Genomic DNA, 27,298 nt, shown 5'->3' on the forward strand with positions numbered 1-27,298 from the left:
CAGGCAAAGGGAATCTGTGAGAAACATCCGTAGAAAAAAAACGACAGAGGCCATACAAACAGTGGCAGCTATCACATAAAACAAATCCAGGTTGTCTTCCAGGAGGTTTTCATGATTTGGCAGATGCTTTAACACACAGCTTCTTAAAGACATTACAATTGCCTACTTTTGCATTACAGTTTTAGTACACATTTCTAAAGATAGAGTTACTGAAACAATCCAGAGAATCTCAAGGATACAGCAGCATCACCTACACTGAACCCATAACCATCTAGTCAGAAACCCAGAGCACAAACCACAGCCCCACTCTGCCACCCCAGCTCCTCAAGACTCTGTTCCACATGCAGCTGCCGTTGGCCGCATGTCAATGGATAGTCTTTCATGACCATTAGGAATAATAAATGAACTGAGTCAATGCCATCATTTACAGACATTCATGCATCTGGAGTAGGTGCTGATTTCATTATGGGGCTGCGACTCAGTGGGAGAATTAAATCTGATGAATAATCCACAGCTCCTTGCATTTATATAGTGCTTTTCATCCCAAAGCACTTTATACATACTGTAGGAGGGTTACTTTACCCACAGCTGAAGTTCTGCACTCACCCTGATGACACGCAGTAGCTATTACAGTATGTGCAAGTAGCCCCTCTGCACAGCACATCAAGGTGTTTCATCCTATCGCCACCTTCCAAAGTCATGCTGGCAAGCTTAACTGGTGTCTTCACAGCATCACTCAAAGTGTGTGCGCTGTGCGATGGGCTGATGGCCTGTCTGAGATAAAGTCCTGCCCTGTGTTCTTTGCTCCTGGGACAGGGTCCTGGCTGTTGTGACTGGGAATGAGTAGCCTCCTGATGTAAAAGCCTGAAGGATAAAAGCCTTATCTGCCTGAAGCTTTTCATGATCAAGATCATAGTGTGACTGTTAATGCACTTATGGTTTACAAACACAATGCCTGTGGCAAGTATAAATGTTTCTGCAGGTACTAAAGCCAGTTCCTCTCTCTTCCAGCAGCGCCTGGATCTGCTAAAGCAGGCTGTGTTAACTTTACAGATCCAGTGGACACCAGATAAACCTGAGTACCATTGCTTTCAACAACAGCTTTTTCTTTCAATGTTAAGTGAATTTCAGCTTCTTACAAAAGACAGATGTGAACTTCACGTGAGAGACCAAGAAGGATGTTTGTATTCTCATACTGTATTTCAGTATAATTGCCTTGACTCTGACTGTCACACTAGGATTCATAGCTGTGTCTTTTCCATGGTCTCTTTGGGTTCAGCTATAGACAGCCTCTGACCTACTTCAACAGTAAGGGTCAGTACTCTCTCACTGCAGAAAGGTCCCACAAAGCCGAGGGCTGAAGTGGCACTTTGGATGACAGTGTTCTGTCTCAGCTACACATAGTTGCACTTTTCTGTAATAAGGTGCAACTCTGTAAGCAAATTGGTCTTTCGCTCGATTCCTAGGTGGGAATGTAGATGGCTCATTTGATCTTCATGGATTATTGGCATGCAAGACAGAACATTAAGAGACTTATTGTCCTTAATCTGAATGAGGGAAGGGGGGAGAGGCCTGCATCTTTGAAAGAAATCTGTGGCTACTAGAGAGGAGTGTTCCTCCTGGCAAATAGCAGCTGCTGTCCGTAGGGGAAATTTGGCAGGAACATCAAAGCCCCAAGACACTCCCACAATACACACACACTCTTCTCAGTACTCCTTTCCCATCCAAGAAAACTGTGAGATGTGCAGTATCCCGACATAGGATAAACCAAAAGCAAATCGATCAGACCAAGCACAGCCTCGCTCTTTCCTTTAAAAGTTTACATTTAGCTACACTAATTGAATTTTTAAATACCTGTCAGCCTACTAAATTAAATACCTTGTTTTATTTGAGATCAACAGCACAGTGAACAGGACATGTTGAACCAGAAGTTCACAATGGAAAAGCCAAGAGGGACCAGCACAGGGGTGCAGTGGTTAGTGCTCCTGCTTCACAGTGCTGGAGCCCTGGCCTCAGGTCCTGGGGTCTCCCTGTCAGTGTAAATTCATTCAATTAATGACATCCCTGAGCAGGTCTCTTTAATAGATAGATAAGACTTTATTGACCCCGAAGGGAAATTGATGAATAATAGGAGTATTGCAAATTTGTTGGTGTTTTAAATTGTGGGGGAAGATGCTTCATGCTTGTAGAATTGTGCTGTTGCTACAAATCTACAAATCTTTGTATTCACCCTTTTTGCAGTAGGTCCACATTGCGTATTGTGAAGCCTCCACAGACATTACCCTGCTGGAGGAGGTACATTTTTTAATTGCGATCCCATACCAGCAGAGACTTCTGTTCTACATCAGCTATTTTACAATGTGCAATTAATTTGCCATCTTAGGTAATCAAAAATGCCTAACGTGATCTCGTCCCGTACCAGGGGGAAAAAAAAGGTATGAGCTTACTGCCATCTGGTGGCAAAAAAATAAAACAACTGCAGGAGATTTCTGTTGTCATTTCTATAGCAACAGCGTGCGCAACAGCCTGTTGCAAGTGTGGAGGAGCTAGAACAAACACCTTTGTTCCAGGGAAACAGATTTGCGTTGCTAACTTCTCAAATAAAAATGAATTCACTACTTTCCAGGTAAACTGATGATTTTTAATTCACGTTTTTGTTTTGTTGCTCTGTTTAAGTAAAAGGTTGCAGAGTAATTTTGAAGAGTAATGTTGTACTCTTCACAAATTAAATAGATATTTTACATTAGTGCAATGCTTAATACTATAGACCTTTTCTAAACAGAAATCGACTTTAAATAACGCAGTATGCCCAGGCTTGTTTTCAGTTTCAGGCGTATTTAATATGTAGATCAGCTAAACAATAAGTTGTAGTTTTACTAAATATTTTAAATGTGAACTGCAAAACAGGGACTGATCTTATTTTGTAATTTTGAATGTTTTGTTGTTTATTCCTCTAAAAAACAGCTGCTTCAATATATAAAATATATATGACAAAAGCATTAAACATTTACTGCTTTTAGATATTGTTCGACTTTGTGCAAATAGATAACAATATGTATTTTTATCGGGTAAGGCCAAAAACAGCTTTAAGTCTTGTCGACAAAGATGTTTTGTCAACAATTGGTTATATATATGGAACAGAAAGAACTGCCGGACCGAGCAGCGGTCGAGGGCAGTGACCTGTGCGCTGCAGTCCGGCTCGGACAACAGGAACCCATCTCCTCCTTCAGCGCAGCGTCTCACGCTGTGGCGATACAGAGCGCCAATAAAACCCAGCAGTTTTGGGGTTTTTAACCACAGATTTATGCATTACGTCTTCTCATACATAAAACATACATTATAGCTCCTACTTTGTTTACGCCATGATGCCTATTATAAATAAATTCCAAGGAAACATCCAAAGACGCCTGTTGACGGGCTTTTGAAGAACTTTCCAGTTTATGATGGTGGCAGTGAGCATGCTCAACCGCATAACGTCTTCCAGTCTGTGGCATTTCTTGCATTCCACAATGACTGACTAGTGAAAATAAACCCCTTTAAGATATAAAAAATATCTGAACAGATCTCCAGCAAGCTCTTATACAATTTTAGAATGTTTCAGAGTTCTGCCTTCTGAGAAAAGACCTCAAAATGTCTGAATTGTTCTAAATATACTGTACCAGTACAGTCAGTAACAATATAGGATAACATCTTTATAACACTCCAACGCAGAGTATTTTGATCATTCCAGGGAAACCCAGTTAAAGATAATGGAGACCACAGTGACCCAAGCTGAGAAATACCTGGGTCAGTTCTGCACCCTCCTGGCTTCTTACGCCCGGAAGACTGCCAAGCTGAGGGACAAGGCTGACCTGGTGGTCAAGCAGCTTGTTGACTTTGCAAATACGGAGAACCCTGAGCTCAGGGCCTGCCTGAAGAACCTGGCTGAGGATTTAGCCATGGTGCAGGACTACAGGCAGGCTGAGGTATGACACCGCATTATCACTGGGCTCTTTGAAGGCGAGCCGAGAGACTGCTGATCATCGGTTTATCCTCTGATTGCTCTACCTCCTCCAAAACAACAGCCCAAGACCGGTATACAAATGCTGCAGGAAAATTGATACGCAGGTTGATAACAGGTTGAAATTTGAGAATGTATATTAAGAAGGAACTTACTACCTACTTTAAACTTTTCCATTCGGATTTTTCCAATGTTAAACAACAGATACTGAAAAATGCAAGACTTCTGTCTTGATTTGCAATGTAATCATCACATCTATTAAATGTGCAGTGATGCAGCTTCAGCTTCAGCAACACTTATCAAGTAATTTTTGCGATCCTTTGTCACAGAAAGATTGAATGAAAGACACACTGCGCTCTGAGTGTGTGGCATATTCTATCTGTTGATAGAGTATGAAGTGGTCAGCCTTCGGAAACTGACCAAACAACATATATCAGCTCTGCACTGCGACAAAAACATTAGAAACCCACACAAAGGAAACAAACTTTATCTTATTTCAAGAATACATTTAAATACAGCTACATTATTCTTCTCTCTTTTCTTAGGTGCAGCGTTTAGAAACCAGAGTTGTATCTCCCCTGAAAACCTATGGAGATATTATCAAACACAAACGAGTAAGTTACACACAGTAATACTGTGAAGGAAGATTTCTCTCTAAGGCTCTTTTAATAAGCCATGCGAAGTCTACAGTAGAATTGAAGCACACACTCACACATATATTAACTGAAATGTCTCTCTAGAGAAAAGGATTTTAAATCCTTATAACTGAAATATTTGAGTAAAATTCATATTAAACAAACATAGCTAATACTCTTATTAATGTATAACAATGTAGTGAGTATTAAGGTGTGCATGTGCTACAATTTAGAAGATGAATTGCCTTTTTATGCTGGTATATGTCATTTTAAAGGCTGGCTTTTACCTTATAAAACTGGAAAAAGTCCAGTTTATGTAGAATTAGAAAGGGGCTAAGATGGTGTTTTTAAAGATGATAGGCCCTTTTTTAAAGAGATTTCAATAAAACATTCTTTTTTCTCTCTTGGACATTTATAAAAGCTGCATTCAGCGTTCTTTTGTACTGTGCCTCGAGGACATCAATTTATAATAAATAAAAGTCTGCAGAATTCCTGCTTGTAAAAAGATTACTGATGTCAAAATCCATATGATTCCTCACGGGTGCCTATTCTGACTTTCTGTTTATGATCTAATTTCCTGCACACTGGGATAATTAGGCAGATCTGAAAAAGCTCAGTGCTGAACGCAACCGGGAGATTAAAGAGCTGGAGAAGCTGGAAAAAATGAGGCAGAGAAACCCCTCAGACAGGCAAGCCATTGTATCCTTGCAGAGATTTCAATTTTTCTACTGTGTTTGTAATTACATGTAATGTTCTTGTTCACAACCTATGGACTGCCTTGTTTCAGCAACTATTCCCAACAGGTTTTTGACCCATACAAATGTTATTCAGTGCAGGAAGCTAGAAATTATTGCATGAACTGCAATCAGCTCCACAGTCTGCCATCTGAATTGATCTGGTTCATGCAAATGTTATGAATCAAAGGTCTCTTCATTGACCATTGTGCCCATGTTAATTCTGACCTGTGTAAATCAAAAGTGCGATGATAATGAATAAAGCACTTGCAGCTTAGATACTGTATACCACTAATGCCCAGTGTAGTCTTCATACTAATTAGACTTGCTTAGTGACTTCTCATTAGTTGTGGAATAAGGGAAACAGCCAATGTAAACTGTTCTTAAGGTATCATGTGAATCTCATCAGCAATCCCAGCAATGAGGGAAACAGAGGAGATGTGAATGAGTTGTCTATAGTATTTATTTGCAGCGTTAATGATCAGATATTATAATGCAATGTATTTTTTATTTAAAAATATGCATTTATAATGCATTTTCAAAACAGCTGTTTTAAAAAACACTCATACAGCCACCTTTCACACTGAAATCTGTTTGTCTGCCGAGTCTTTGACAGGTTCATTTCCTTAACTTTTTTTTCAGTCACAGGTACCTTCCTTGAGCATAAACCTCTTTGATGCCAAATGGAAAACCCAAAAAACCCATTTCTAGTGGAGCATCCGAGAATCAAGCCTTGAGTCTTGTGCAGTATTTGTCAGTATAAACAGTTTAAATATTTCAATGTGCTGAACCATCAAGTAGTTCATTTTCTAGACTTCCTCTTCATGTACATTTTTATATCTTGCCCTTTCATTCCTTTGTCAACCTCTCAATAAGCTTTCTAGACGTAAAACTATGGAATAAATCCTAAGAGTTTACTAAAGACTATTGAATAAAAATGGCATGAATACATAATGGCCAGCTGTGCTAGATGAGTGAGGAGCCCTGCTTGTTTTACAGGCTGAATCTAATGCACAGAAAGCCTCAGCTGATGCAAACCGAACCACACGGCAGCTCGAAGAAACTATCAGTGATTTTCAGAGACAGAAGATGGAAGACATTAAGGTAAAAACAGATAGCTTTTATAGAAGGAAATGAAAGAAGAAGATCTGAATTGTCTGAACTGTATTCAAAATGATGTTTCCTGACATATTCTTCATTATTAATGCTAGCAGGTGACAAAGATCAATGCTGCAGGTTTAAAGAGTTTTTCTGGTAATATGCTAAATACCAAGGCACAGAGCAGGCAGGAATCAGTGGAGCTGCTGCAGGCTGCAGGAACAAATAAAAGATAAATCCAACCAAAGTAAAAAGAGGAAGACCCTTCTTCAGAAGTGAGGGGGAGAGAGTAAGGTAACAGGAATTTAAAGCAGGAGAGCAAAGGGCAGAGCAGGCGAGACTAGGCCTACGGGAAGGGGTATTGGCAGACGGGGTGTGGACAGGGCTGGCTTGTATAAATCAATCCAGAGGATTTCAAAAGAAATTAGTCTAGCATTGAGAGAAGAGGGAAGTTTAAAGTTAATCTTCACTGCTCATGTTTTCCTGGAGCCCTGAACTGGCCTGTAGCAGGAAGCATGGCCAGGAGAGGTGAACTGGGGAGCTCAGTTCAGAGAGACGTTTAATCCTCACTGCTCTGACATGTTCCCTGAAACAGTTGGCCAGTCTTCTTCCTGACTCACTGAAGTAAACGGCAGGGCATTTTCAGCAGGAAATGCAGTAAATGGGATTAGTATAGATACAGAAGATGTTCTCTGGGTGATTTAGAAATGTCCCGAAGCGCTACGTATCTGAGTGATACAGGATAAAGAGCTGCTGCAGTGGTGTTCCTATTCCTGTTCTAGGAAAAGGTGTCTGGCGTGGACGTTCTCTTCATGACTGAGCAAATCTGAGGAAGTGTGAGACAAGGAGAGAGCTTTTATTGTTTTGGAGGTAGAAAGAGCCGTAAAGGAGATAGCTGTGTGAATCAGTGGGTCTATAATACACTGAAGTTGACAGTCCAGGACAGTTGATGGCACCACTTGTAGAGATGAGAGTCAAAGCCGACACAGGAGGAGAATAAGTCATGTATGTCCAGGAGAAATTGCTTAAATGTTAAAAATCCTAATAATGAAATGTTATATTTTCAGAAAGTCTTCATGGAGTTTATAACAGTTGAGATGCTCTTCCATGCAAAAGCCTTGGAGGTTTATTCAAATACCTTCCAAAACCTGGAAAACTTTGATATGGAGAAAGATATGGAAGTAAGTGATGTTCATTATATGAAAATATCTGCAGCACTTAACACAGGTTTGCAACATCCCATACATTTTACACAGCTTCACATACTACAGAATAGTTTGTTACAGTGCCATGTTTTTTTAAGAAAAGTAAAAAAAAACACTTCACTAGTGGAACAACCAGGAGATTATTGTACATTTTCTCCCATCTCAGACACTGACGTCTGTACAGTAGCTCATTTAAAGTTGCTGTAGTCCTCACAGTGACATCTCTCACTAGTTTCCTCCTTGTCTGGCTGCTCAGTGTGGTGGGACAGACTTCTCTAGACAGTATCAGCCTGGTACACTGCACCTTCCATGTCTCTATGATTGAATTTCTTCTCCTGAGCAGTGCTTTTCAATTACTGAAAGTTCTGTAGTCTTCATGGTGGAATCTCTACTTGAAATTCACTACCTGACCAAGGCAGCTCACAGATGTTTTTCTGAAATCATGAGAACTACTGTTATTGCACACAGGCAGAATCCACTCAGCTAACTGTGTGTCTCATTAAGGTAAAGCTGTGCACCTAAATTAAAGTTTGTCATAGCAAAGGCCTTACTTATGTAATCATGGCTTTTCCACATTTTTCATATGAGCTATTTACTTCACTCATCTTGGTTTTTGCTTTGAATGTGTAGGTGGTGTATTTAACACATTAATGACTACTTCAATGTGCTGTGACTGATAGCTTTAAAGGAAAACAATGTGAAAGCTGTGTGTAAGGGTCTGCATACAGTACTTATGTAAGGCATTGTATGTACTGTAGTACATGTATATTTGTTCTGCTTTCTAGTATGGTTTTGGAAAACCGTGTAATTCCAACAATCTTTCTAGACGTTTAGATCAAGGATACAGATGTACAATGGGACACTGGATTCTCAGACCTTACAAAGTGTCCAATCTACGTCTTCAGTGCATCGGTACCCCAGTCCCACCCCGTCCTCAGTGAAGCAATACCCCAATTCAGTCAGAAGGGTGAGTAATGCATTACAGAAGACTGTACAGGGGGTATTAGCCAATTCTAAACAGCTGCCTTCATCCCCGAAGATGAAGACCAATCAATTGACAAAACGGACAGAAAAAAGCACTAATGCAAAAAAATTTGATATAACCATGTCTTTCCTCTTGGAACAGAAGATTAAAAATGATAATGTTGCATTTAACAAGGAATGCATTTTATGATTAGTACTCCCCCTTGAAACTATCTTCAAGTGGCTAAAAAGAGCACTAGATTCAGCAGGAGCTCAAATCAAACTGACAGCATGTAGATGAGACATGACTGCAAATGCAAATGTCTCCCAATTTAGATTTGTTTCCAGCAAAACATCTGTATTTGCTTGCTTCAATCCAGCTTAAATGCATAACAGGATTTTACAAGGACTACAGATCCGATTTATCTGAGATCACAGTGCTTATTAACTCACTGCACATCAGTTCAGTCATTTTGAAACACCAGATCTGTGCTGGTCCTTTTGACAGACTCGTCAAAGCACCCTGCGCAGGCAAAACCCAGTGGAGGAAGAGGAGGAGGAGGAGTCGTCAGAGGAGGAGGAAGACCTGCACAATGTGAGGGCGATGTACGAATATGAGTATGCTAAAAGCAGAAGAAAGAAGCCCTCTACACAAGGTGGTCACAGAGCACAAGCTCAATAGATAAAAACTCTCGGAGGTTCTTTAAAAGTATCATTCAGATATATTAATAGAAGGCAAAAGCCATCATGAAATAAGTATATAACTATTAAGAGGGGGTTCTATATCCTGACACTCTTCATTATCATTGAACTGATTCTAAAAATGCAAGAATATATCAGTCTCTTTAGGAACTACAACTGACAGGGTTGTAATTAAACATTTTAAGGTTCCATAGACCACATCACCCAAAATGATCTGCCCTTATTGACCAATATTGCTTCTGGTGTCTTCTAGATAGTTTCACTTCAAGCTGTCAATTAACTTCATTAGTTAAGTCTTAATTTATCTCTATATTTTTCATATTTCTTCAATGTATGGTCAAACTAATCTGAACATTCTGTCAGGTTACAAAATGTTACATATATACTTAGAACAAATATGTAAGTGAGGGAACAGAATGGAATAAAGAGCAGCACATACTGATGACCTCAAGGACATTTCACAGACTGTACCTGGCTTTCTGAAAAACTAAAAAAAGAACAAAAATGTCAGCTTTCATCAAATGAGACATACATATGACCTTCCTCTTTGCTGTTGCTGGCAGAAAACAGAAAAAATTACATTTTTATTCAAAATAAAGAATGCATTAAGATTCCCACTGAGATTGTTATGTAGTCTTTGTTACTATACCTGTTTCCATTAGCCCACAGCAATGCCGGGTACATTTATAGGTGAAATGGGATTTCACTGATGAATCCCGAGCAGAATTTCCTGCTGCTTAATGGATGAGTTCTGGAGGAGACAGAGGTCTTGAAAAGGAGGTAGTCTATGTTGTATTCGACAGGATTCCCTAACAATTGTTTGTGCATAAGGCTCAAAGTATACGGACAGCTGTCAGACCCCTAAGCACGATGGAAAAAAATAACTGTGCAGCACAATTATTCAGTTGTACAGCAGTCTGGATTCCATTAAGCTTCCATTTAAAACTTCTGATTTTTATTATTTTCATTAAAGAAAGAATTTCCAATATAAAAAACATTAAAGAAGAATAAAAATTAACAATATTTTCAAAAAATATTTTTTTTTAATTTCAAACTCATCCATCAATTTAAAAAAAGGACAAAGTCACACTGGGGCATTTTTGAGACAAAAGACACCTCCTTCACCATCCGTCTTCCATTGCTGATCAGATCATTCCTCTGGGTGGCTGTTTGCTGTTGAGACAACAGTGTCCATCATGTCAGGCAAAACCATCTCAGATGAGAAAGCGCTGATCCACCAGAGTCTTACTGGACAAATTCCGCCGGGAAATGTAATAACGAAGGAACTCCAAAACCTGTGGTGGGAAAGTGCTTAACATTAGACAGGAACAAAAAAACATCCCAGTGCTCAAGGAAGCAAGATAACTGAGCACAAAAAATCACACCAATAATTGTATGACTAATAAAGTATTAAAAAAATCAAACAATAATATTACAAATAATAACAACACAATAAAGAAGTGGGGACAATAATTATTTTTGTACAAATATTAATAAACTTAAAATAAGACTAGGAATTCTGATTTAATCTATTTGTGCTGCCTACATCTGTCTTCAGTTGTCATTGGTTCTTGTAAGAGATACGAGTAGGTAGAGCTTCTAGTCTGAACATTACACAGTCCTACTTTTACAAAGTTTACGGTCACTGAAAAGAAGTGATAAGCATGAATAGCTGCTGCTTTTCATTGCAATTATTTTTTTCATGAAAGTTCAGCTGTTTATGACTTTATGCACAAGTTGTTAAAAACTGCAAAAATCAAAAGTCCACTCCATTTAAATCCTCACAAACTGAGAAGTGTAAGAAAATCTAAAAATAATACTTACCTGCTGTATAACATATGTGAGGATTGCAGCCAATACTGCATTCTGAGACCCAAGACTGATAATGCAAAACAGCAAAGTGTCAAAGAGCAGGAGAATTAATTCACTGCTGTAATACAGGACCTTGCTGAAGACAATGCCATCAGGATCTGAATTAGAGAGAAAAGCCGTCAAAACTGGCATGTTATTTATATAGAAGTCTATACAAGTGCATAATAAAGCCCATCCACACTGCACACTGCATCTTTTATCTCATTATTATTTATTAGCAAATCGGCATGGTTTAATCCATTACCATTATAAAAGATGCTCTTCTCAACAGGCTGCTGAAACTCATAGTTCATTATCTTCTCCAAAAACAGTTTGTCCTTCACTATATAATCCATGTCTTTATGGACCTAGATGAGAATATGGGTTAGTAACAAGTAACATCAACTGTGGATAAAGATATCACAGTTCATTACACTGGATGAAAACTTTCCATCAGAGGTGCTCACATGTTCGAAGAAGGAAGACAGAAACCGGTTCATGTTGTGGTAGGCCTTCATGGTCTGCACAAGCGTTCCCTCAGCTGCACTGCGCAGTCTTGCACCTGCAGCCTTCAAACCAACACTGCTTACAAAGAGGCTGGTCACATGTCTGATCTTCTAGGTCTAAAAAACTTTTATGCAGCATTTCCTTTCTTTTTCTGCTTTTGAAACACCCTTAAAGTGTTTTACCAGATCATGTGCAGCTAGCTTTAACAATCTATTCATTTACTAACTGACAGATTAAGAGTTTTCAACATCCTCTCCCTGGAAACTACTGAGTTTTCTGGCTTTCATCTCTACCCAGCTCTCAATAACCTGCCGGAGTAAATTATTGTCTTAATGACTTGAGATGAATGTAATTGTACAGTCAATTACTAATCAAAGTTCAAATACCAGTCAAGGTTCATTTTTAGTCAATGTCTGGAGGACTGAGACCCTCCAGGACCAGGGCTGACCATCACCACCTCTGCAGCTTCTAGTTTTGTGTAAGTTTTGTGCAGTTCAGTGACTAAAATCATAACCTCAGAAAAACTCCATAATGCAGTACCTCAGTGAGTGGCAGTATAATCCTGTCCAGTTGGTACCTGACTTTCTCTGTTAGGAGGAACTCAAAAGTTTGAACATCTGAATTGGCTTCCAAGCCCCGTAAAGCACATAGATTTTCCTATCGCAAAGAAAACCACAGTAAGATAGTTGCTATAAAAAGTCAGAAATCAGAAAAAGAAAAAGAGTCTTAAACACTCATGAGCAGACAGAAATAGTTTATGTCACAGAGTTCCTACAAGTTTAATAAAGAACAGAACATTTTCCAGGCCTCACTATCGACTGCAGCTGTTCAGGGTAATACAGGGATCATTTTACTGTACCAGCTGAAATAACAACATCAGCACCTGCCTTGCTTCTAATTTGATAGGATTAGGACATATGTCAGGGTTAAGAGGAGACATGCTAACATTAGTAGCACTATTACCAAAGATTTATATCTGGGTTTACTGATATGTATCATGCTTTGAGACCACATGCAGACATATGCTAGTGATGCTGATTTGCCCAAACATTCAGGCACCAGCTGCTACTTGCCTCCTCCCTCCTGAGGTTGGCGTGCATGGCTTCGATACCGATGTCGGCGCGCCCGTGTACGGAGCGACCGTGGATGTAGAAGCCGTAGCAGCGGTGCATGAGAATGAACACAGACACCTGCAGAGAAGAGACATTTGGAAACGAAGAAAGAAGAGTGTGTAACAAAAAGGCAAAAATCCCGTGTGGCACTAATTTCTCAGATTTCCTTTTTTAAAATACTGACAATAAGCAACTGGTAAAAATACAGTGTTCTGACATGAAAGTGATATTATCACTGGAATAAATCATCATTGCATCTGCGAAGTAGTCTTACAAAAATAAACCTCTAGGAATTTGTGTGATGCAAGAGAATATGCTTCCCCGTGGGTAACAAAATATTTTAATATCTTATTGAAAAACAGAAAACTAAAAACAGGCATTCAAGATGTCAAAAAAACTCACATTGCTCACCGCACACAGGTCAACAAACTGACGAATTTTGTCTTCCACAAAGTGCTCGTAGATAACAACGAAAAACAGGACCTGCAGATGATTAATGCATCTGTTAAATCTGTAAGCCTCAACATGAACAAAAAATATTTATTGTATATAAACAATATTAATATTATATTAAACATATAATTTTTAACAGTTGCCCAGACATTTTATGGCAAATTTCTTGTATTAAGCGAAATACCACTCACGCTTCCTTAAGCAAAAAAAACAATTATATAAAAATTTCAATAATTCACTTTCCTAGATAAAGCAGAAAACGAAAATTACTTGAACCAAGCCGACTCCCAGCCACACAGCAGCAGTAATTCCATATTGCAGGATGGGGCTCCAGGGAGCCTGATAATTGGTGGCTCCAGGCTGCAAGTCCAGGTTCAGGTCTCTGGCTGCTATGTTCTCAACCCCAATAACCTGCAGAGATATGAAAGACCCAGAGGCAATCATACCTTCATCACAGTGTTCCAGTCCTGAAACGCCATCATGTCTGGACGCAATCTCAAGATGAATAATAAACAATCATCTAAAATACACAAGTTAAAACTCACACATCAGCACACTGCCACACCATAACAGAGAGCCCTCCACTCTCCATTCCATCTGTGAGATAAAATGAATGATTCTATGCAGGTTTGATCAAATGCATTTGGACTGAATGCACATGGATTTGGGATTAATCATTATGTATTGGAAATATCACATAGGAAACCCTCACAATTTGCTTAAATGGCTTTAGCCTTTTTCAAAAATAAAAGTAGCTGAGGTCTAGATGTATGTATGACGCATGAGGTGTGAGTTATGAGGCCAGCTGAAGTCCAGAACATGAAAACACCTGTCCTGCTCTCACCTGAAGTACCAGCAGAACTGCAAAGAGCTGCAGTAAAGGACTGAGTTTCCTCACAACCTGGATTTCATTCCACTCATTCGCCACAAAGAAGGTTCTCCAGGCACTGACGGATGGGGCTTGACTTTGCTTCCTCCCTACAGCAGATCAGAGGAGAAAAGCACAAGGATTCAAACGAGTACTTTAAAAAGTCACTGCCTTGTTCACTGTTTATAAATCAAGCATCTTTGTGGGGAGTACCTAATTGAGGGGAGTACCTAATTTAAAGAACCATGTTTGTATTGCATTTTGCAGGACAAGAACACATAATTTGTCTGTTCTTCTTTAATGTAAACATATGTCCCAGATTTATCACTGTAGTGTGAATTAAAGTGTGGAGGATCAAATATATTTTTGATCAGTTGTGCATTTTTTGAAAAGTCAGTTCTAGAGCTCCTCTATTTGTCCTATAAGTGGCCCCGCGTCTGCCTTCCCACACCTGCTGTTTGTCCTGTATGGGCCGGTTTCTCCCAGTCTATGAAAAAGATGGAGATGGTCACCTGGACAACCAAGACATGAATCAGCTGAAGAGCCTGGAAGAAATTCAGTGCCGGTCAGCTCAGACATGAGGGGTTCCTTGGACAGATCTTTGAAAAATTGCAAAGGCTATTGTGTTTCCACCAACTGTTTACACAGAAAATACATAGGAGATGTGAAATCTGAAGAAACTTATATTTGAAGCTCAAAATAGACAGAATAATAAAAATAAAAAATGAATTGAATTAATTTAAATAAGTGGCTTAAAGGAAAAATGAGTGTATCACACAAATATGTCCAAAAAGAGTAATTCTTACTTTAAAAGCAAACGCTAAAGACAGGTAGATAATAAAATCTGTTTCCACCATCCCACCAGCAGAGGGCAGTGCCACGCCAACTGTACCACGTTGTCCCTGGAGAAAACGAGAGCTGCTGCACTTCACGTTTTTTCATTACACATTAATATTCAGTCACTTTGGAAACTTGGTTCATATGGGTGCAACAGATGAATGGGGTTTTAAATTTTGATTGAATTTGGAAAGTTTAATGTCAAGTGTAGGCAAAACCATTTATCTATTTCTTCCCTTTTCATAGAAGGCTTTAACAAGAAGCACAAAGCAAGAGCTTTGCATAAATGTTTCATATTATATACATATTTCAATTAAAGCCACATGAAGATTTATTGAAAACCCTCCATTATACACTCCCTCAGATCCGGCCATCAGGAAATTAATTAAATAGTTTGCAACACATCACACAAAGCAGAAAGGAGGGAGAGCCCTCACTAGTGAAAGACCAAGCCTGTCTACAGGAACAGTTCCATCACAAGCAGCTCCTTGCCACCCACTCATAAGCACATCTGAACCGTCAGACTGAAGGCAATGTTCTTCTCCTGGTCTATATTTTCATTTGGTTAGTGCTGTAATTACGCAATAGAAAATCTGTCTATAATTGCAACAAAAAATTGTATACATGTATATACATCTATGATCACATACAAACAATATCCATCTCATACCTGGATACATAATATATGGCCAACATAAGTTATTGTCACACAGTATATAATTGTGAAAATTACAGGTAATTCTTTACTCCTTTTAAAAATAGTGTCATTACAGAACCAACCTTGAAAGCAATCAGCCAGTATATGCCGGTCCCAAAAGTTACTAGGAAGAAAGTATTTGCCAGATTCCCAATCAGAAAGGCAATAAATTTGACAACAGTCTGTGGAGGGAAAGAACAAAACAAAATGGTTTGTAACACAGCTGTTAAGAAAAGCTTTCACTTCCAGCACCTCTTCTGCTGAAGATGATTTATATCTGAGCTTGGTAACTGTGAAGTGGTTGAGTTTAGATTTTAGCACTTTGTTTTGTAGTTTAGAAATGGAAAGACAGCTGGCTGGGTTGCGAGGAGAACTGGCTCCTGCAGGTTTGCTAGCTAACAGGAGAGAGGGGCACCCAGAATCCCATCCGCTCTGTTAGCAGACTGCCCTCGTGGCTGACTGGAGGGAAAACTGCACATGCCTTGGATGAGGGGCCTGACCTCTGGCACGCGACATCAGAGCTGCAGCTGCTGGCTTGCACTATGGCGCCAGCACCACAGAGCCAGGATTACATCAACTACCTAGGAGATGAGAGTAAAATGTGAAGCAGCTAGGTACAGACAGCCATGCGGCACATGAAGAATATTTCTTATCTCTAGAAAGATTAGTAAAAATACAATAGTACTTCCTGGTATAATCATTAGTATTTACCAGTCTTAACGGTGATGAAGCGAGAGGTGACCTTGTGTGGAAGGCATTATTTTGGCTTAAAGCTCAGGCCCAATGGCTGCCAGCTAATAGGGAAAACCTGCAGAATTCGGCCCAGCTGGTCTGAATGAGCATAACTTGAATGCTCAAACTTAGAACTTTCAAGGGTCAAAGACGAAAAATATCAACACAAACTGCAAAGAAAAATAGAAAACTTAATTATGTTGAGTGGATTAGTATTAATTCCCCTAAGTATTAACTTGGCAGAAGCTCCTTTGGTAGGAATTACAGCTGCAAGTCTGGAAAGCTTGTTAGGACTGAAGGAAAAAGGACATGCAAAGCACAAGCAAATACTAGAGGAAAACCTCAGTGTGCTAAAGACAATGATACGAAGCACAAGGCCAAAGCTACAGTGGAGTAACTTAAGAATAAGAAAGTGAATGTCCTCAAGTGGCCCGGTCAAAGTCCTGATCTGAACCCTACTGAGAATTGGTGGAAATACTCGAACGTGGCACCATAATGATTACCAATGCAGAATGAAACCATATAAATGGACTCTCACTGGCCGGTAAAACAGGGCAGTAACAGACGTGTGCCTTGAAAGTAGAGTGCTTACAGTCATGGTGATGTATTGCTCCCCTGCCCTGCGGCTCCAGCTGCTGGTCTCCAGCAGGGCCAGGAACACCGATATGGACCCCAGCACCCCCAGAGCCACCTGTAAAACACCAGCATGTTCAGGCAGGCATCAGGACTCCTTCAGTCCAACGGTGCACACCAGAGGAGGCCTTCTGGCCTGTCGTGCTCATTCACTCGTTTAGTTTTTCACTGAGTCCAGGTTGTGGGCCTCCAGCACCTTTTCTAGACACTCCTAAAATGGTTCACACAAATTTTATTTTCTCCCTCCTAAATTAATTCCCTTTAAGGGTACAAGCTAAGACCTTGAACGGACCTTGAGAAATCATCTTCCAGCCATCTCCTATGACCCTTGCTCCTGCTTGCGCCATGATAATTGGCTCCAGCTGGGCTCCTGGTGGCAGCAAGGGCAGCAGGCAGGATATAGACACACAGCGCTGTCTACATCTCTAATAACATCCACTAACTCCCCTTTGCCGGGGGGAAAGTAGGCTCCTGGGTGCCCTGTTGTTCCCTACCCTCATTCTCCAGCAGGGGCTCAGAATCAGCCGGACACCACAAGCTCTTGGGATTCCTTCTGTGTGCAGTGAACCCTGTTCCCTCCATCTATGGCCTGAAGTCATCCAGTTAGCCTCCCGCTCTGGTCCAAAGCCACCTGCCTCCCTCCTTGGGGTCTGCACACAATCACCCTGGAAGGTGCTTCTAATTATTGCAACTCTGCACACTCTGTGGTGTAGCATGCTGGGCCTCAAACATCACTCGCACACAGTGTGCTCAATTAGCTGATACCATTCAAACATGAACCCTCTCTGGGCATCTACACCCAGAAAGCCAATCATTCCGACACATGGCCTCATACTGCCATGTCAACAAACATGTGTTAGGTATACAAATGACCCAAGAACGAAGGTGCTGCTCTATTTCTTATGTGGGTGTCTACCATCTCAAGACCAGGAGGGTAACACAAGACTACCCACTAAATTAAATAAGAATTACCCCTTTCTTTCCTCGTATTAGGATTATCAGTTCACCAAAATTACTGTGCACTGTCAGCATATCCAGGGAAAGTAATACTTGGTCCTGATGTTACACTAAGGATGGAATATTGTCTTCTTTCTGGCATGTGCAATAGATGCATTGTACAGCGTAGTGAGTGTAACTGCTCTGAGCTCCAAAATCTGTTCATTTATAATTTAGACTTTAGGACTATAGAACTGTTTTCCAGAATCATGACCCGCTCAATAATAAAGTACGTCTCAATAACATCTAATTCACTCTGTACGTGGACAGATGATCTTGCAAAAAAGGCCTACAGCACTTCTCTGATGTAATTTAGGGAAGCTTCTGTCCAACATCTAGAACAGCCTGCCATTACTTCCCTCTGCATGTGAATAATGAACTCACATTCCTGCCAAATGGTACACAGATAAAAGCTTTAGGTTTTGTTCCAGATCTTAGTGCTGCTTTTTAAAGAAACATAATTTACAAAAAAGCTTTACAAAAACACACAGGAACTGACTCAGAAAATAAATCAACAAATGCACCGATTCATTTTGGGCATTGCCATCATCTGGCTGAAATATATGATGTTGATTTTATGAGAAAGCTTGCTAAAATAAATATTCTTTATTTCATTTTGAAAAGAGAAGATAAAACGCATAATGCTTTTTTAAAATTTTGTCTTCAAATTTGTCCTTACCTGACTTTAGGAACATCAAACTGACTATTTCCATCCTTTAAGTAGATTTCTAAGACAGCTCTAAAGCTGACTAATTAAGGACAAATAAAATCAGCTTTGTGATTCTCCTTTGTATTCCTACCTTGGCTTCCATCTAAAGTAGCAATCACACTTACTGTGGTACTTCTTTTCATGCTGGCTTCATTCATGCTGTAAGTCACAGCAAACAATATCTAAATAGAAAATCAGAGGGGACCACAACAGATAACAAAAGAGGTTATTGTCTAATGTGGAATACAACAGAGTAATTCAGTGCATTTAGGATTACATCTTAACATCATTGCAAAAATTACATTATTCCCTTGGAGCCACACATTCTGTTTCTCAAACAACTATGGCAGCAGGTTAATGTTGAATATACTGAATAAACCTGTACTTATCTATATGCACAGCACACAACAACCACCATGGCAGGAATCAAAGAACAATTAGTTCTCCCCTCATCACTCACAGTCACACAATTCTATAAGATAAACAGAAATGATTTGCACTTCTTAGACCTTCACTAGAGCTCATTTCACTTTCATGAACAAAGATTTCACTAGACCAAAGGAAATACATTTATTAAACTCAATTAATAAGATAACATTGTTTGGCAATAAAAGCCTAGAATGATAAGTCTCTATATCTGAAACTGCCTCTGACAAGGCCTCAGGCACCTGAGCTGGAGAGTTTGTTGCATCACTGACTCTGCTGTACTCCACAGCCAGCTGGAAGGGAGGAATTTGACCTGGGTTGCTAGTCGGCAGATATACGCTGTTAGAAAATAAGGGTAAATTATTCATACGATTCTATAAACACCTGCAGCATTCTATACAAATGTACAAGAAAACAGAAGGTGAAAAGAGTTGCTATAAAATACACATTAAATTATTAATCAACACTACCATTGCTATCCTTTGGAAAGAAGTTACAGTGCCCAACAAATGGTACAGCCTTATGTGAATGACTGTGAATATAAAATAAGTAGACAACATATGCAGCTCCATTACCTCAGGACCAGACTGCTGAGGTAGGTGACATACTGTGGCTGCTCAGTCAGGCTCTGTGGTCTTCCGGCCAGCCCATCCACCAGGAAGAACCTGCGCAAGTCTCTGGAGCCACCTGCCCAAGCATGTTGGGATATCGAGGTTCCCTTTTCACATGACTTCCGGAAAAAGCCCTTTATCTTAAGAAACTCCTTACAAAATCTAGCACATTTCCCAAACTAGCCAGACATTACTAAACTAATTTTTAGCACATACAGTAAAGTATGTTCTTTCTATGATGACTTGTTAAATATGTGTGACAGAGACAATCCTTATTGCCTTATTTGAAAAACTTAAAATGTGCCACTGCCGACATCCTGGACTGTAGAACTAAAGCAGACTGCTTGGTAAGACACGCATGGTCTGTCTTGAGCGAAAAAGAAAGCATTTGGCTACTAGCTGCTTTGTTTAAAACTGAGAAAAAGGCAGACCTGGACTGTTCCTTTCCAGGTTGAGGTTTCTGACAGGAACGGGCCACACCCGCTGCACCCCCTGGCTGTCCTGGTACTGGAGGAAGAGCTCATAGAAGAGGGGCTCAGGAAACCGCAGCAGGAGCTCGCTCACCTGCACTGAGCACTGCAAGACCGAGCGACCCACAGCGAGATCAGAATCCACTACCAGCCCCAACGGCACAACTTGATTCCACCTTTAGTTAATTAAGGGATTTTAATTTACATTCATGGAGTGTGGATTTTAGGTCTCCTATAGGATACTTACAGACTGCTGGTAGGTAGTACCAAACTGATAGGCTGCATCCAATCTTTTCTGAGTGTCAGGGCAAAGCTGAAAAAAAAATACACACCTGACATTTCTGTAACCCAAAGGAATTGTTCTGGTCTCAGATGACTCAGAGTGCATGTCTTGAAGTATCAGTATCTTTAATATTTAAAGCACCCAATCTTTTATTTAGTTTATGATTTATATTAAACCTCTAAGATGGCATCTCAAAACCCCAAAAACACTAACAGTATGAAATATGATATACTATACAAATTTCTTTAAGCTTTAAAAACTGTGCCTGTTCAAGAAGTTTATCCATTACTTCTCTTTCCACCTGTAAAACGAACACTTCACATTATTTTAAGCTTTTGGTGTCGAGGGATACAAGAGCACAGTCTCTGTGAACACATTAGAAATTGCTTTTGGAAATTTCTGTTGTACCTGCAGAGTCCCCCCAGTTACATCTTGCCAGCCTAGAAAGTGGCCACTGGCGTCATACCGTGCAATCTTGAAACTGATCTAGAGACGAGAAAAAAATACACAATACACTTCAGCCATGCAAATCAGTTCTGTCCAAAAACAAATAGCTCTCTTTCATAAAATATGGATATAAAACTTAACAAGTGTAAAATATTGAAAACAGCAAGGCACAACTGATCCGTGTCCTCTGGCTGTGCAGAACAGATTTACAGACCTTAGTGTTCCTTTGGAAGACCAGTCCCTGAGGAGCTCTCTGTCCCAGTAACACCGCAGGATCACTGCTGTAAAACAGCTGGGGTAGGTACAGGCTGTGAAGGAAACACCAGTTCACTAAGGAAGCCGGCCAGAGCTAATCCAAAACATCCCAACTGCTAACTTCTTCATATGTATATGAAACCTGCATAGAGCAAGTTACTTGAAGTTAAAGTGAGGGACTGATATTGCAAGAAGAAATCATGACTTTGTTATATTTCTGATGTGCATTAAAAGAACTTACGGAGGTACAGGCAATGATGCAGCCTTCTCATACAAAATATATGCTTTAAAGTTCAGTACTTCTGGGTTCAGTATCACCATGTTGGTCAGAAGCTGGCATGCAGTTAGATTGTTGTAAATCTGTAAAATACAGCCAAAAAAGATTTGACAGGTTTACACAGAAATAGATTGGTCTTTACATACACATAGTAACATCTTAACGATATATGTTGTGTGACACTTACTGTGCACGATAAGAAACTTGAATCAAGGTATGTAGTATACCAAAAGGAGTTTGGCAGCTTAATGCCCTGCAAAAAAACAACAACATGGGGAAATAATCTTGAATTACGTACTCATAAAAACATAAAAGTGGAAACCTTAGTATAGTTAAAACTGAGAGCAATAAAAACCACAACCGAAATGCTCGGTATATATAATGATACAGATTAATCTTCTTAGGCACACCGGACAGGATACACCTACCCCCACATCAGCACTCTGAGTATCGTTAAAGCACAGGCCTCCTGCCTGGAAGACAAAAACAGGCGTTAAAAATCTCTTGTTTTTGTTAGGGCTTATTCTGTTCATGGATCGGACATACATTTTAGTTCAGCCGGAACTCTAGCTGTCAAACAAAAAACAATGAATATCAAAGAATTGTTTGCAGCCTTATAGTGCAATATGCTGTGTAATAGAAGAGAGCACTCCAATAAATGACCACTTCGAAAGAGTACAAACATAAAATGTAAATAAATTTAAATATAATATAAATATTATAAGCATTTGCATTTCCTATGCAATTTTATATTCTTTTATATTCCTCATTTGAGCTTCATCTATTGTCTCTTAAGGACATAACATGCATTCTGGAAATAGCAAGGCCCGAATAAGCATCATATCAAACCAATATTTTCCACTCAGATTTGGTGGAATAAAGAAACACAGCATTTGACAGCTTAAATAAGTGTGATCTACAGCTTCAGGGTTTTGGAATAAAAGTTGTTATTCTGAACAGAAGATTGTGGGAGATGATATGTTACACAACTCTGATAAGTGGTTACTGTACGTTCATTGTAAATGTTCAAAGGGCCATTTTCTGGTGTTTTCTTTGCAATTATCCATCTTTAAAAGTATAATTATATAAGCTCCTTTTATTCGTCTGATAGAAACAACAAAATGATCACATTTTTAGTTGTTCTGCAGAAGTTAAAAGCTCTCCCGTATTCCTTGTAAAAGGTAAGGGATTGCTCTTTAATTGAATGCTACACTTATTTGTGATCCAAGAGTTTTCAATAAATGAAAAAGAATCTCTACCAAAACACTGCCATTGAAAACAGGATTGTCCCATTAAGACTCACGGTACTGTATGTGGGAAAACACCCATTCTGACTTGGATAAGACAGGGATTGACGGTGACATTCTGAAACCTGAGAAACACACGGATCCATGACTCACCAGGTTTCCTCCGGGGCAAGTGCACGATTGTGCCACAGCATAGAACGTCTCCTGACAAAGTACACATCTGAAAATATGTGGGAAAATGATTACAGTGCATCTAAATGCACAGCTCTGAAAGTGAACGGGCACAATGGCAGGTGATCAACATTAGAACCACCCAGTTCTTTTCGTTTTCTAACCAGGTCTACTGATGCAAGAGCTCTTTGATGACTAAAACTTAAGGGTATTAATCCATCAGAGCACAACATGGTGATTGTTTTAGCTGGGCCAAAGCTGAACAATGTTAAAAAAGTACCTTAAATAATCCATTAAAACTGCTTCCAACACACATATCCAACACCACAGATGTGCAAAACATTACTGTTACGTCCCCGGGAGTCTCTGTGTATTTGTTTAGCTTTTTTTCGCTTCCTGTATTCAGGTACCCTCCCCCCATTGGTCCATCACTGCACCATCACTGCAGGTGTGACATCATCATCAATCAACTCCCGACCAATCAGCAACTAGATCTACAGTTTAAATATTGAAGAAGTTCCGACTTTGAGAGCTTTTGGCTTCGGTCAGCTTTCTGGCTCGTGTTAGTTAGCTTCGGGTTGATTGATTGGTTGGTTGGTTGGTTGGTTGGTTGGTTGGTTGGTTGGTTGTTTGTTTATTAGTTATTGACTGTGTTTTGTTACTTTCCCGTACTTGTTACTTTCCTTTTACCTTGCTTGTGCTCATTTGTTACCCTATTCCTTGGTCGTGTATTTTCTTCAGTATTACCCGTTTTCCCATAATCGTGCAATTGTTTCGCTAGTGTCGTTTTATTGTTAACTGCGAATTTGTTGTACACCACTGGAAAAGGTATATGGAAGGTCGTCGGGTTAAATTGTGCACAAGTGGGTTTTTCTGTCTAGTGTCGAGACACTAGGTTAAGGACGTGTGCTACCCATGTATTTTGATTCTGGTTAGTCAGTGTAGGGAAGTTAGACCCTCTTTTTGTTTGTGTGGGTTAGGTAGGTTAGACCTCACTGTATTAGACAGATCTGTTTGGTTTTGTTATTTTCTTTCCTTTGGCACCACTCAAGTTCCTTTTCCCTCTGTGTTATTGTGTCCTGTACACATACCAGTCACTTATTCACTTTTTACTTTGTAAATGCTTCCTACGCCCCTCACCAGAAACCCACCTGCATCCAAACCCACCCTGAATGTTACAGCCCTTTACCCCTAGACACCTGGGGGCGTAACAGTTACATTTATAGAGGTTTAAAGATCATGGAAACTAAAACTGCATCTGTATAATTTTTTTTCTCAGTTGGTAAGCTCCACAGCAAGAGACGGTGTCAGCACTGTACACGTGAGGAAACTGTGAAGGCGGTGTTATGAGAATGTAGTCACTGGGGCGTCTGTGCCGCAGTCAGGTGACTTATCCAGGAAGGCACTCACGTAGATCCTGTCGAGCGTCCTACTGTGGTCACAGGACATGTCACACATGAAACAGTATCATTTACCAGATTGTTAACTGGAAGAAAGAGGAAGACTGGTTGAAAAACAGTAAGATGGGGTGCTGTGTGCCTTTTATGAAACATTCACTGTAATAGTGCTTAATGACAATGATATTCAGAATTGCTGATAAATATGGTATTCTTGCACTCTTATAACTTCAAAATTAAATTAAATGAAACAAGATAATCCAGCATGACAAATCCAACAAAATGTCGCCGTTAAAATGCTTCAATTACGTTTTTGTCAGGTTAATGGAAAAACACTGTGGTCATCACATTTCTCATCAAATGCATTACAAAATGTCAGAACTACTGCAACTTAACATATGGGCTCTCAATATCGATAATAGTTAGAGTGATAATCATTAACACGGACTCACCCTGAGTTTGTCCTGCTCTACAAGAACAGTTTTCATTTCCGTCTATACACTGCAGACATCTTCTCCGGTCAAGAGACACTACACCAGTCTGCCAAATAAAAGCCAGATTAACTATATACTGTAATGGTACTGTAGTATATACTGCTGTCTGATGCTTTGGACATGTGTTCTTTAAATCTTGATATGTACAAAAAAAGTCAACATAGAGAGGTATTTTTTTCAAAATATACTCTCCAGTGCTAAAACCACTACCATGAAAAATAAGATAATGATTGAAACTAAAACATCTGTGAACCTCATTCCGTCTTTTTATTCTGTTTAACTCCATTGTGTGTGTTTCTTTTAAAAAGATATTCTCCCCACTCTTCTTATCAAAGACCCCTTGCCAAGCACCATCACCCCAGTTACAGATTCTTGTCATTCATTGATACTTAAATTTCAACATCCCCAGCAAAAAGGTAGAATACTGTAATGAAAAAATGTTCCTTCAGCAGGGCCTCTTTACTTTTCATTATATCATGAATTTTTGTCTAACGCAGTACATTTTTTTGGCAGAAAAAATCAGAGGCTTCAATTATTTTCTGTTGAGCTATAGGTTTTTGGTAATTAGCACAGTCACTACAGTTCAGACATGAACAAAGTGCCAAATCCACATCATGTCTACCTTAAACAAGCAAACTGTTTGATAGATTTTTAGTTGTCTGTCAGCTCATTCCATTTTAATAAAATCTCAATTACAGTACATCTGAGAAAGGCCTAATCTGATAAAACATCAGCATGACAACAGATAAATGACAGACTATGATGCATGAAAGAGAAACACTCTCCCACTTCTCCAAATAAAGCAAGGGTGTGTTCTCATAATCCTACTAAGATGTAGATGTGATACAGTAAATCTACACCCATTGGGTCTTCATTAAAGGCTCTAACTAGCAAATCTCTTTGGACAATAAATCCCTCTTTTTAGAAGTAATACTTACATGCCTTAAAATTATTCAAAAACAGCTAAGCTTTGCTAATGAACATTTTATGAGCAGCCAGGATGAATAAGACCGTTTTAGAAATAAGTGAGATCTTTCCTGATGGACAAGTTACTAAAATCTCACCCTCCAAAAAAAACATTTAAATTATGTACAGTAATGGAATACTTAAGTTTAACATGGGTGTTAATTTATGTATTTTTTTGTTTGCTTTTTTTTCTTGGCAACATCTTTAACATCAAGGCATTAGTGTTTCACATTAAGCACTTACACAGAAAGAACACTGCACTGCAGGTGATCCCAGATCTCTCACAGTAAACCCAGGATTACAGACACACTGCAGACCTGAGATGGAAAAGGTACAAAGACTAAAAAAAGACAGCTTATAATGCCGGCCCACACAAAGCTTTACAAAATTGTTCTAAATACTCCTTTTAAAGACCACAATTACATACTGTGAACCCAAGCAAACCTTTTCCAACACCATAGTTGACATTAATGAAGCAGACAGATTTTAAAGGATCCTAACTAAAAAAAAATGGTAGTAGATTTGTAGATGCCGATTATGAACAGCTTTACCTTGATTGCATAAATCTTGATTGCATTTGGTAATCTGGGATCATTTGTGAAATGTGAAATCACCTGAGAATGTTTTACAACTAACACTGTTCAAATGTATAATTTGCAATATGTGTAATTCAGATAAAAAGTATGCCTAGTGCTTTGTACTTTGTATGGGTGAATTGCCAATTATTTGTAAAGGATGATTCAATTAATTACTGGCACTATATTCCTAACCTTTGAAAGAATATTTTTCCCTATATGGATTTTTAAGAGTGATGGATTTAATTTTTAACTGTAACTGAAAATGCAATATACATATTGCTAATTATTTAGCAACTGTTTTTTTATAAACAACTTACCACTGGGACTTCTGCTTTGATTTGGCCCACAAGCATTACACTGAAGAGATGCAGAGTTAAAGAATTCAGTCAGGCTACAGCTCTTGGGCTCCACAAAAGGAAAAGAGGTGTCATCATTTTGAGAAACGCAGCACACAGGGAAAGCCCAAATTAAAACCAAACCATAGAGGTCATGGAAATCCATGTTGGACCAGATGCACTTCTTTCTAATGTAGCCTGCGGTCAAAGTCCTTTGGCTATGTTAGGAGGAGTGTCTCAAACAGTGTCCATGGTTTCTGAAGCACAGGCATCAGATTACCACATTGCAGACAAAGCCACTGCAAATATCAGTTACCAGTGTGTTCCCAATTCTGCTATACTCTACACTCACACTGCTACAGACAAACAAGGAAAGGAAAGAGAAAAAATAACCGTAAATTAACTGTATGAAGAATGACTTGTCCAAATACTAGATTTGGCAGTTTTTTCAAGCCATTTAAAAAATCCTTCCTTTAACGTCTCTATAATAAATAGAAATAACTATTCTGCTCAGAAAATATATTCCTTTTACAGTATAAAAATGTGGTCTAAGTAGTAAATGTACTGTATCCTTTTACTAGCTTACAAAACACATTGGTAAACTACAAA

At 39.3% G+C, this 27,298-nt stretch overlaps 2 protein-coding genes across 6 annotated transcripts in view; one reads left to right on the forward strand and one right to left on the reverse strand.

Annotated features, from left to right (window-relative positions):
- The window catches only part of cibar2 (CBY1 interacting BAR domain containing 2), a 33,864-nt gene extending 23,910 nt beyond the window's left edge, over window positions 1-9,954 (forward strand). The window contains exons 1-9 of one of the 5 annotated variants that reach the window (XM_006641229.3): window positions 2,434-2,626; window positions 3,731-3,965; window positions 4,546-4,614; window positions 5,233-5,334; window positions 6,012-6,017; window positions 6,369-6,473; window positions 7,535-7,648; window positions 8,499-8,639; window positions 9,144-9,954. In XM_006641229.3, the coding sequence (XP_006641292.3) occupies window positions 2,607-2,626; window positions 3,731-3,965; window positions 4,546-4,614; window positions 5,233-5,334; window positions 6,012-6,017; window positions 6,369-6,473; window positions 7,535-7,648; window positions 8,499-8,639; window positions 9,144-9,317 (966 nt within the window). In that variant the 5' untranslated portion in view covers window positions 2,434-2,606 and the 3' untranslated portion in view covers window positions 9,318-9,954. Of the gene's footprint in view, window positions 1-2,428; window positions 2,627-3,711; window positions 3,966-4,545; window positions 4,615-5,232; window positions 5,335-6,011; window positions 6,018-6,368; window positions 6,474-7,534; window positions 7,649-8,498; window positions 8,640-9,143 lie in introns of those variants that run through there. The other 4 variants (XM_069181335.1, XM_015368080.2, XM_069181334.1 and 1 more) reach the window with 4 other exon arrangements.
- A 440-nt stretch (window positions 9,955-10,394) lies between these two features.
- Window positions 10,395-26,876, reverse strand: LOC102685420 (meckelin-like). The gene is made up of 28 exons (XM_015368078.2): window positions 26,672-26,876; window positions 26,020-26,093; window positions 24,769-24,856; window positions 24,330-24,405; window positions 22,902-22,968; window positions 21,930-21,974; window positions 21,689-21,754; window positions 21,466-21,584; window positions 21,184-21,277; window positions 20,931-21,008; window positions 20,487-20,552; window positions 20,201-20,345; window positions 19,734-19,845; window positions 19,401-19,497; window positions 18,858-18,914; window positions 16,987-17,085; window positions 15,746-15,844; window positions 14,935-15,030; window positions 14,580-14,673; window positions 14,105-14,238; window positions 13,531-13,671; window positions 13,210-13,290; window positions 12,769-12,885; window positions 12,236-12,352; window positions 11,656-11,757; window positions 11,454-11,556; window positions 11,162-11,307; window positions 10,395-10,632 (listed from the first exon to the last, which is right to left on the reverse strand). The coding sequence occupies exons 1-28, from the start codon at window positions 26,853-26,855 to the stop codon at window positions 10,552-10,554; spliced, it is 2,778 nt and encodes a 925-aa protein (XP_015223564.2). The 5' UTR covers window positions 26,856-26,876; the 3' UTR covers window positions 10,395-10,551.
- Window positions 26,877-27,298: the final 422 nt, after the last annotated feature.

Source organism: Lepisosteus oculatus, chromosome 20 (genome assembly GCF_040954835.1).
Source record: "Lepisosteus oculatus isolate fLepOcu1 chromosome 20, fLepOcu1.hap2, whole genome shotgun sequence".
In the NCBI taxonomy this organism is placed as follows: Eukaryota; Metazoa; Chordata; class Actinopteri; order Semionotiformes; family Lepisosteidae; genus Lepisosteus; species Lepisosteus oculatus.

Coding starts and splice junctions, on each gene's coding strand:
- LOC102685420 (XM_015368078.2), bottom strand. CDS start 26,855: ATGGATTTCCATGACCTCTATGGTTTGGTTTTAATTTGGGCTTTCCCT. Junction 21,278..21,465: donor GCATCATTGCCTGTACCTCC/GTAAGTTCTTTT, acceptor TTTCCTTCACAG/CCTGTACCTACCCCAGCTGT. Junction 13,672..14,104: donor CAGTTCTGCTGGTACTTCAG/GTGAGAGCAGGA, acceptor ATATCTCTGCAG/GTTATTGGGGTTGAGAACAT.